Source organism: Dinoponera quadriceps, unplaced genomic scaffold (assembly GCF_001313825.1).
Source record: "Dinoponera quadriceps isolate SergipeBrazil2010 unplaced genomic scaffold, ASM131382v1 scaffold4247, whole genome shotgun sequence".
Taxonomy (NCBI): domain Eukaryota; kingdom Metazoa; phylum Arthropoda; class Insecta; order Hymenoptera; family Formicidae; genus Dinoponera; species Dinoponera quadriceps.
This window is the reverse complement of record NW_014558799.1, coordinates 1-10808: the sequence shown is the minus strand read 5'-3', so window position 1 is coordinate 10808 and position 10808 is coordinate 1. Positions and strand designations below refer to the sequence as shown.

Here is a 10808-nt window from a genome sequence, read left to right as displayed (position 1 = left end):
TATGTTGAATATTCTTCACCATACGCATGCACGGATTAATTAACATTAAATAAATTATTATACAAACCTAGGCAGTGAAAAATACATCCAAAATTAAGGAACGAGATCGATTTGTACACAATCAACGTCTTGTATATTGCCTATTGAATTAAATTTAATTAGGCAAACAAAAAATAATATAGTGGAAAGACTTATTCAAAATATTAATCGCGTATCTACTCGTACAAGTGTCCATCGTTAGTGAAAATGTCGCGCAGAATGCACTTCTTTTACAGAAAAATATTATTGGCTGTGATGAATTGCCCAAGCAGGATAAAAACTTATGTAAAAGTCAAGATGACAAAAAGTAATAATTTATAGAAAATTAAAGTAATGTTATTTAACACTAGAAGAACCAAGGAGGTCAGAATGACTTGTTTGGCATTTCTTATAATCATTACAAATTTTCAGTACATTTTGTTTTCTAACATTTTGTATGACTTTTTCTTGTCTTTTTGTTATAAAATTTTATGTAGTATACCTACATATACCGAGATGAGTCATTTTGATTCCCACGGAACATAGGTAAACTTGTGATTTTTTCTTTCTTCTTTTATTTTCTTCATCTTGTTACGTGGCCGTAACAATATCTTCGTTTGTTTGTAAAAACATGTGATGCTTGAATATGTCGATATTCTTCTGTTTTCGATGCTCTTGCATCGTAGAAAGTATTTCGCATTCAGTTAGAAAGGAACACTTACAAAGGACGTTATTTTGTGCCATAATTCTTTCAAAAAATCAGAACTCTATTTTTTATCGTAATCTGTAGAAATATTTTAACCCATAAAATTACTTAGAAACTATGGGATTTTCACGAAGCAGTAAATTACTGGAAAAAATAAATAATTTAGAACAAAATTGTTCTGATACCGACTATGATGAAAGTGAACCAGTAGATTGTGAAAATGGATTATCCACTATCATATAACGAAAGTACAAGCGAGTCATCCGATACTGACAGTGAAGATGAAAAATTTCTATTTTATGCGTTTTTATATATTTTACTATTTTATGAGCAAAAATATAAACTGAATAATAATAATAAAATGATAACACTAATAATTTAAAAAATAATTAAGCATAAAAATCAAAGACATTTTTTACAAGTTACAATTATTTTAGCAGAGCATGTACCACAGACTCGTTTATTACATGTACCACAAATATTCTTCGTTTTATTATTAGTACAATATGAAATTTGACCGTTTACGTTTCATCGAAATACGTATCTCGTTTTGTGATGGTGTACATGAAGATATTTCTTCTGCTTTTAATGAGGATCGTCCGGTTAGATCTTTGTAGTCATCTGCAAGTTCTTCGGCTAATTGAAATAAAAAGTCTTTTCTTGAAATATTTTCTCCCGTTTCTTTGTATAATATCCAGGCATTTATTCCGGCAAGATCTAAGATATTATAAAATACTTGTAATGGCCATTTCCGGGATCCAGCTTTCATAGTATATTTCCTGGCTATTTGATCTGTCATATCTACGCCAAATTTGACGTTGTTATAAAATGCCACAGTTTCAGGCAAACGTTTACCATCTTTTCCAATTTTAACAGACTTATGTTTCGAACTTAGTAACAATACTTTTTTATTTAGTTTAGTCTTGTATATAGTAAGAGTACAATTTTCTGTTTTATAAAGAATTGTCGAAAAGCGAGGCATATTATCTTTTGATTTTGCAAATTTAGGTAATTCTCTCTTATTTTGTTTAATAGTGCCAACTAAGGAAGATCTTTTAGTTGTGAGTTTAGTTGCTAATGACAAACTTTGTAAAGAAATTATCTGTTGTCACTATTCTCCCGCAACCATTATATGGTTCCATAAGTTTTAGGACTACAAATTCACCTAAAGATACTGATAGTCTCATTTCGTCTTTTCCTAAGTAGGGAAATGCATTCACAACATATTTACTTTTTACATCCGACGGCAATCAGAATTGTATACCAAACTTATTCGGTTTGTTTGGTATATTGTAAGCATAACCACGAGACGTGTCGATTGCCATAAACAAATTACGATCACACGGTGCCCCAATACGTAACGTCACCTTGAAGAAATGCAACTCTGCATTCTAGCGAATGCAATACCGAAATCAAGATGGTCAGCGTCTACACCCAAGTGACGCTGACACATCAAAACTATCCCCTCTGATTGAGACATAGGAAGAGGATAAAAGGGACGTGAGATCGAACATAGAAGGCGACTCCAGACTCTCAGCTCTCGGGGACTGACACGCTGTCGGTCACACCAGAAACACTGTATCGAGCGGAAAACATAATAAAGACAAGTTCATCTTCGAACGAGGGATAATTTATTGTCAGCATCGCCTTCCGTTATACCGCGCTGTGATGGGCACCCTACACTGCTCGCGTCGACTCGACTCACGCAACAAATCGAACTTAATATAATAAAAACAAAGCAAAATAAAAAAGTTTTAGACAAAAATTGTAGGGTTTAAAGGAGGACATATTTTAGTAAACTTAACTTCGTTGTATTGTCAATAGTTCAAGGTCATTTCAAGATCAACTTTATTTATTTAATAGAATTATATCATTTTTTTTAGTACAAATCGATTTATCTCTTCATTTTGCGTATAAAAATACTATGATGAGATGATCGAAAAATAAATGGTTTGTGAGGTAGGTTTATTTTCTATTGCAATATTTTTCAAAATAAGATATGAAATATCTCATAAAGTATTCACTTTTCGATAACTTTACTTTAACACTTTTGTATAATATATAGAATGTCAGATGGAATCTGTAAAGAAATGTAGGAAAACCTTGAAAAATAATTCACTTTGCGCATTTTGCAAATGTACCAATACATCAATGTGTAATGATAAATATCAATAATCGATTTTTCTCATATTATTATATTATATACAAAAATATTAAGGTGGTATTATCGAAAAGTGAATACTTCATAAGATATTTCATTCATATCTTATATTGAAAAATATCAAAATAAGTAAAAAAATAAAATATTTTGAAAAGTATTCACTTCGGTGATCTCACCCTAGTATTTCATACGCAGAATGAAGAGATCAATGGATTTGTACTAAAAAAAAATTATATAATTCCATTAAAAAAGAAAAATGAAGTTGACCTTGAAATGACCTTGACAATTATTGATATACAACAGAGTTAGGGTCACCAAAATATGTCCCCCTCTAAATCTTACAACTTCTGTCTGAAACATTTCTTTGTATTTTGCTTTATTTTTGTTATATTAAAATGTCTCAACTTAAATACCTCACCTTATATATATAAGAAAGAAACGAGTAATACGGTATCCCAATTCAAGATAATAATTAATCAATCTGAATTCAATAATTTCATTCTCCGCACATACAACTATGTAATCGTTCTGCGACTCGTGAAAAAGTTCATGCGGAATCAGAATAAGCGAGAAGGGAAAAATGAAAAATTTTGCTCGCACGATTGCTACTCAAAAATTTTAAATCTCTGCAGTGCGTAAGAATCTTTAAACAACTCTTTGAGACTTATGATTGAAGTTTTTATTTTTTTGGAATAGCTCCTCTTTCTCTGTACAGAATGTCATATCTTTAGTAGTGCATCTCTAGTAGATGGGTTTCCTAACTACAATTTTGATGGCCCTGATAGTCTCGTAGTTTATAGGCTCGCATAAGTACAGTTACGCAAACAAGAAATTATGTACAGCCCATATATATTCTCTTGCATTCACAGTATTCTTTAAAAATGGTACGTATGTGTTTGCTCTTGCGCGATCGATTCGTCGATGAATCTCGTCGTGTCACTTGCTAGATGATATCCATATTCTTATTTTCTCTGTAGAATTAAACTGAACTCGCAAGAACGACAAACGATGCGAGCGATATGATGATGTAGATCTCTTTGAAATGCTAGCAATCGTTCTGTTTTATCGCCGATTCAGCCAGACGAAATTTACATTAGCGGGGATTAAATCTATATTCGTCTGAGTTTGCTTTCGACTAGTTCCGATATCTCGTAAAATTATACGTTGGAAAGTAATTGACGCCTACATCGTTTTAATGATTCAATCATCAATCGTGCATAATTACTGATCAGTCATCATAATGCATATAAGACTGAACTACTATGAATATTCTTCATCACACGCACGTACTGATTAATTAACATTAAATAAACTATTATATAAGCTCAGACAGTAAGATATATATACAAAATTACTGAACGAGATAGATTCGTGCACGATGAATGTTTCGTATATCGCTTATTGAATTAAATTTAATTAGGTTGACGAAAAATAATACACAACATTGCGAAAAGACATTACTCGGGATATTAATCGTGTATCTATTCATATAAATGTCCATCATTAGTGAGAATAATTATTACGCAATCTACACTTAATTCACACGAGGCAGAGCGTAGAATATTCATGGACGACAGACGTCGTAAAACCTACTAAAATATCACGCAATTAAACGAACATATTTGTATAAATCCTATACATTAAGGTGCATGTTGCATTTTTCGTTAAAATTTCTACACGATAGATTTCCTATCGAAGAAACGGTTGATTGTTAGCATTAATTGATAAACGACAACACGCTAAACTGAGAAAACTGAAAATATCCGTAAAAATCAAACCAAATGCGTAACTGGTAAATTTCATCGCGGAGTATGCAAGATATATACAAGTGTCATATATTTGAGTTGTCAATCTGACAATACCCCCTTATCATTAGAACTCACAGCACAATTCGTAACTATATATAATACGCGGTTAATCGTTAATTATATATAACAATGGTGCTTCTCGTAAAAATTCAGAACTTACGGAAAGAAGCGCCTCGAAATCTGTTCACACAACATACGATGCACTTGCACATTTGGCACTGCTTCCTGCCCAGTCTTAAATCTGACGTATTCAAGATGTAAGCGGCGACATGCCGATCGTTCTGGGATCCTGCTGACCTGGTTGGCTCGGTGGACCAGGCTGGGGACCGGTCTCCAAATTCTTCAAGAGCATATTTAACCAATGTTTTGTTGAGGCGTCTTCTTGTAAACAAGTAGCGAAAGTATTGTCCCTAAGTTGATCCGGCAAGCATTGTCTTAATGCTAATAGTGCTCTGCAAAATTAAAACACATTTAAATTTTAGATACTGTAGGGTCGTATTACATGTAATAAAGATTAATATTGTTACAAGTATTTAGATATTCGAAATTACAAATTGGTATTTTCGATTGGAAATGTTCTAGGGTACTTTGTTCTTTATTGGATGCTTTCCATTTATTGACACAAATCGATACAAGCATCATTTTAGGATGGGCTTCGATAGTTCATATAGATGAATGGTTAATTTAATATAAAATTTTCTAATTGGTGGTCCAGCAAAAAGACTCTAGACATCGGCCAATATGTATGTATGTAATGTATAGATATGCGCTATCGCACCGTGCACTAACGGAACTCTCATTCTGTCTTTGTTACAATGAATAACAAACATAAAATGATGCTCGTGTCGACTTGTATCACCAAATGGAAAGCACCCATTATAAAAAGCGAAAAAGATAAAGTATTAGATGTGTAAATTAATTTAGTGCCTTTTTTGAACAAATTATATCTTCATTTACGAACAACTGATAAACATCTTGGAAATATTCGCTATCATTTTCTAATACTTGACTCCATTTATCGGACAGCTGATGAATCTCTTCTCGATAAAAAGATGGCGACTTCGAATCGATAAAGTTGTCGATGCATTTTCGGACTAAGCTCGTGTAGAATCTAGTTTCTGAATTTTTCCCAGCTTATGTAAGTGAACAGAAATTGATTGACAAGTTACTCCTAGTTATAACGCAAACTCATCTTGAGTCTGAGTAGGATTTTCATTCAATAATTGTTCAAGCTCCTTATTTTCACATTTTTTCGGCACGCCAGGACATTCTTCATCAGCAGGAGAGAAATCATCACTTCGAAACTTTTAGTATCATTTTTTACAAGTTTTATGTGTTACAGCATTTTCCTCTAAGCTAAGCAAATCATATTTGCAGCCTCAACAACATTTTTTTTAATTGGAAAATAAAACAAATGCAATGTCTAACATACGGTTTATCGATAGTCATTGTGTTTAATGTTGTTTTGAGATGTTATGTTGTCAATTTCACCAAGCTATATAGCGCATTAAACTTTAAGGTTGCGCTTCGAAACCTACCAAATGATGGGAAGATATTCGAATTTAAAGCGAAATTATGATTGATTAAAGATAAAGGCACCGAATCGATCTGCACACCTAATATTTACAAGTAAAATGAATTATTTGACTCTCAACTCTTTTATTAAATTAAATTAAAATAAATGTTGCATTCAATAAAAATTGAATTGAAATAATAAATATGCATTTATATATTTCAACACTTACCTGGGATTATCTGACAGTCTCAAGTAACACCTTACAACGTGTTTAAGTAATCTTGCTGATGGATCTTTGGCTAAGGATAGAACCATTTTCCCCAAAATCATCGCAACATGACTAAATCTGTCATAGGTTTGACAAATATACGATAGACCACTGTCATCCAAGAGTATCTTTTGCAATATAAATGTCGCGACGGTTTTGCTTAATTCTGAGCCGCTTTCCATAATTCGCAAGCATAAAGGAATGATCTCTGTAGTTAATAGGAAAGTAATCACTTCTTGTTCGTCTGTCTTGACTAATGCTCCTATTACTCCAAGACTAGTCAGCCTTAGATACTCGAAAGGTCTAGTCTTGCTCACAGTATGCAAAAACGGATATAAAAATAATGGAACATGAGCCTGAAAATAGATATGCAAAATATAGACCATATTAAGATATCAGGAAATATATGTATATTGTAAAATTAAGCAACCGAATCTGAGATATGTTTTTGTAATCTTCAGAATATTTTCATATTCCGGCATAAGATAGATAATAGAAAAAGTCAAAGAGAATTGTTCAATTTGTTATCTTCTATATAATTAAATAATATATGGAATACGAAAAAATGTCTCAATCCAAAACTTTAAGTATTCAGTTAAATTTGATAAAATATGCTTCAACTCAGGCTTAAGGTACAAACAGTTTATTATATGAAAACCTTCCTGGATCAAAAATAATTGACTTTTTCCAAATATAGAATCTGTATTCTACTGCTGCACTGACTGCACTAGCTTGCAGTAGTTCTCTTTTCTTCTCTTCCATTAAATCTCAAGAGAAAAAAAAAACCAATGCAAGCTAGCCAATGCAACAATAGAAAAAAGACATCGAATCTTTTGTAAATGATTTGTATGTTTCAATTCGTTATACAAAACATTCAAAATAAAGTAAATCTGTTTAAATTGTTGCATGATCTTACCTGTAGGAATGCGGATCTTGTCTCAGGATGGCTGGCCACACATTGCAACAAAGCCAAGGCGTTGCAGACACGATTGCTCTGATAAGCAGTGAGGGTTGCAGGATTAATAGCCGGATAAATGTTGATGATCTCTTGCAACAAGGAAGCTGTAGTGCCGAATGAATGCCACAGCATAGGCGCCAAATCAGGCACTACTTCGCGTTTCTTACTCAATTCCAAAAGCGCATTCTCCCGTGTTTCTGGGTTTGACAGCTCAATTATCCAAGTATAGACCTTCTCACGATCGACAGTAGACTGCAGAGTAGCCGGACTTTGTTGGGAGCTCATTGTGACTTCTGTTCTTGATTGCGTTGTCCTTTGCGTTTGTTTCTAACGTGTGGAATGTATAACTCACTCACACACTCACACACTCACACACTTTCTCTCTCTCTCTCTCTCTTTCTCTTTCTTTCAGTAGTGGTTTCAGACAGCCCAATGGCGCATCCTCAACACCATGCTTAGAAATATAGAACCTATAACGGATTTAAGAAACTGTGTAGAACATAAAATGAGATTCCAGTGCGTTTCACCAAGAAGATAAAAAAATAAGCGGTTCTATAACGAACAAAGATCCCGCAAACACGCGTCTTTTCGGAAGCACGTCCACACCATTGGAATACTCCGGCGAAATATATAATCTTCTGTTCTGTACGAACCTTCAAGAATCAAACTGCGGCTTCTCGAAGCTTGACGGTGTCTCTTCGTACGCGTATTTCGCGTACGATCGATCAGTTCACGATACTCGTTGTCTGAAAGAATTAATTAATTTCTTATCGGAATTAATATGTATTCGGCGTCGTCTTCGTACGTCTTCCAACTAGTTCTCAATTTTGGTTGTGGAACCTCCTCACAACATATCCTCATCACCATTCGTTCTCCAACTAAAACCCGTATCAAACTACGGATTGAAAATTGAGATTAGGTCTGTTCGTTTTCGCTGCACGGCTGAACTAGTGCAATAAGTTGAAGCGAGACAAGTATATGTTTTCTCATTTCAACTTATTGCACTAGTTCAGCGGTGCAGCAAAAACGGACAGACCTCTATTGAATCGAAATTTGACCAATTGGTGCAAAGTTCATTAAATTTTATTAAACTTGAGTTCAGTGAACTTTGTACTGATTGGCCAAATTCAATTAAATCTCAATTCATAATCCGTAGTCCGATATGAGCTTTTTTCGGTAAGAACTAGAAGTTTATCGGCTACCGCGCGAACTTCTGCCGCGCGGCAAATGTTGCCGCGTCCTGTGGGCAGAAGCCATAATTTTATTAGCTTTATAACTAGCTTTTTAAGGGAAAATTCATATCTTGACAAAAAAGCAACAGCCAATCAGGACTAGTGCTGATAGTTTCTACTTTATCTACTGTTTACTAGAATCTTAACCCGTCAGTTCCCAATGCACCTTCCAGGTGGCACAATAGGTCTGTTTTTTTTCACTACATTAAAACTGCATTAGAACTGCACTGGACTAAACTGAACCGCACTGGGAAAAACTAGTACAGAATAGTTCAGTTCAGTGCAAAATTTAATGAAGAGGTCTGTTCGTTTTCGCTGCACCGCCGAAACGCCAGAGTGTAGTAAACAACATGGCACATCACATGGCATTATTTGATTCTTCTGATGAAGAAGATTTTGTTGTAATGCAACCACTATTACAACCCATTGTAGGTGAAAACGATGAATGTAACATACAACTAAATATAGCAAGTTTATTAATAATTTATAATATTATATTGTGACCGGATGTCACTAGCTGAAAACATCAACGTATAATCCCGCCGAACCTTGAGAAAGAAAGTTCCCCATGGATGCCCGTCCACGGTCGCCAGGGCGTTATTTTTGAGAGCTTCCCCCAAGCTCCAGGCCCGGGAAGCTGGACCGGCCAAGTCTCCCCAGATACGCCTTTACTGTTAGGGATTGTATCGAAGGATTCCCTTCTTGCTACAGTTGTCGTCCCCGAAGAGATGTTCGGATCACCGGACGCTCGCCTCAGACACTGGGTATGGGGATAGGGAAACACGACAAAATGAACACGTACCTCGTGAGAGTAACTAAGATAAAGTTTATAAAGAAAATAAATAAAGCAATAACAAAAAATACTGATCCATAAATCCTATGAACGAATCTTATATAACTAATTTTCCGATCTCACCGCTACGCCGAATAAACAAAACTATTATCCCCACGTGTCGTAGTTCGGGGATGTCTTAACTTTTATCTATCTATCCCGACGCAAGACTGTCGTCGCGAACACGTCGGGACCCGATCGGGCGCGCACGGCAGGATGACGCAACATGCGTCACCTACCGTACCGGATAGCCTTTTGATCCCGCCGACGACGGAATTCTTTCTCTCTTCTAAAACTTAGTGGTACGGTTTCAACCACTGGTGCCGCGTTCCGGGTCGACCTTCACACCGGATGCCTCGGTTCCCAGAAGGGACGTCTCTGTTTTTACGGAAAGTTACGAGGGGGAACAGTGGCAATTTTTCAGCGCACTTACCGTCGCCAGGCGATCGGTCGTTTCCCCGCGTCTCCCTGGGCCTCCTCCAGAAGATTTGCACCAGGATGTCTCCGTCAGCTTTCTCCTCCGTCAGCAACTTCTCCAATGTCACCTCGTCTGCACAGTTAATCGCTCTTTTTTCCGAATGTCCATTCTCTCGCTTCCCGCTTCCCCATGCTACTGCGCGCCTTTCCTTCTTCTTCCGATTTCAAACATTCTTCCCCCTCCGCGACGCTTCCCAATTCGCCGACGGCCCCCGCCAATCATCATCGCCCCTCGCATTCGTGTTCATTTCTTTCGGTGACCTTTCTCTTCTTTTGTTCCGCCGCTCCTCTCTCCGCGGCTGACCCACCGGTTGCAATTGCTTCTTGGATGGAAATACTAGGTTTGTTTTTTTCGAAACACTTTCTGCACTAGTGCACACCAGTGCAAGAAGTTTACACTAAAGCGTTCTTTTTATCAAGAATGACGTCATCATGACGTCATCAACGCTGTTCGTTTTCGCAGTGCAACAGCATGTAGTGCAGGCAGTTCAGTGAACTGTTGCACTGAGTCAGGAGGTAGTGTGGCGAGTGCAGTGCATGAAAGTGTAGCTTGGAAATGCATGTAAACGTCACGGAAATACGAAAGTCGCCATCTTGTTTTTTCGCATGTAGGTCTGTTCATTTTCGCTTCACTAAAACCGCACTAGAACTGCACTGAAATGAATTGAACCGCACTGGGACAGACTAAAGGTCTGTTCGTTTCCGCTGCACCACTGAACTAGTGCAATAAGTTGAAGTGAGAAAACATATATATACCTGTTTCGCTTCAGATATTGCACTAGTTCAACCATAGAGATATAAGAATAGAGGGAACAAGCCTGTAAGTGGAAGT

At 36.1% G+C, this 10808-nt stretch overlaps 1 protein-coding gene across 2 annotated transcripts; it reads right to left on the bottom strand.

Annotated features, from left to right (window-relative positions):
• Nucleotides 1–3541: 3541 nt before the first annotated feature.
• LOC106749987 (cell differentiation protein RCD1 homolog) lies at nucleotides 3542–8322 on the bottom strand. Of its 2 annotated transcripts, XM_014629986.1 has the most exons (4): nucleotides 8089–8322; nucleotides 7394–7905; nucleotides 6439–6833; nucleotides 3542–5145 (listed from the first exon to the last, which is right to left on the bottom strand). In XM_014629986.1, the coding sequence occupies exons 2-4, from the start codon at nucleotides 7718–7720 to the stop codon at nucleotides 4944–4946; spliced, it is 924 nt and encodes a 307-aa protein (XP_014485472.1). In that variant the 5' UTR covers nucleotides 7721–7905; nucleotides 8089–8322; the 3' UTR covers nucleotides 3542–4943. The 2 variants fall into 2 exon arrangements, with proteins under 2 accessions (XP_014485472.1, XP_014485473.1); XM_014629987.1 differs by having other exon boundaries at nucleotides 7394–8322.
• Nucleotides 8323–10808: the final 2486 nt, after the last annotated feature.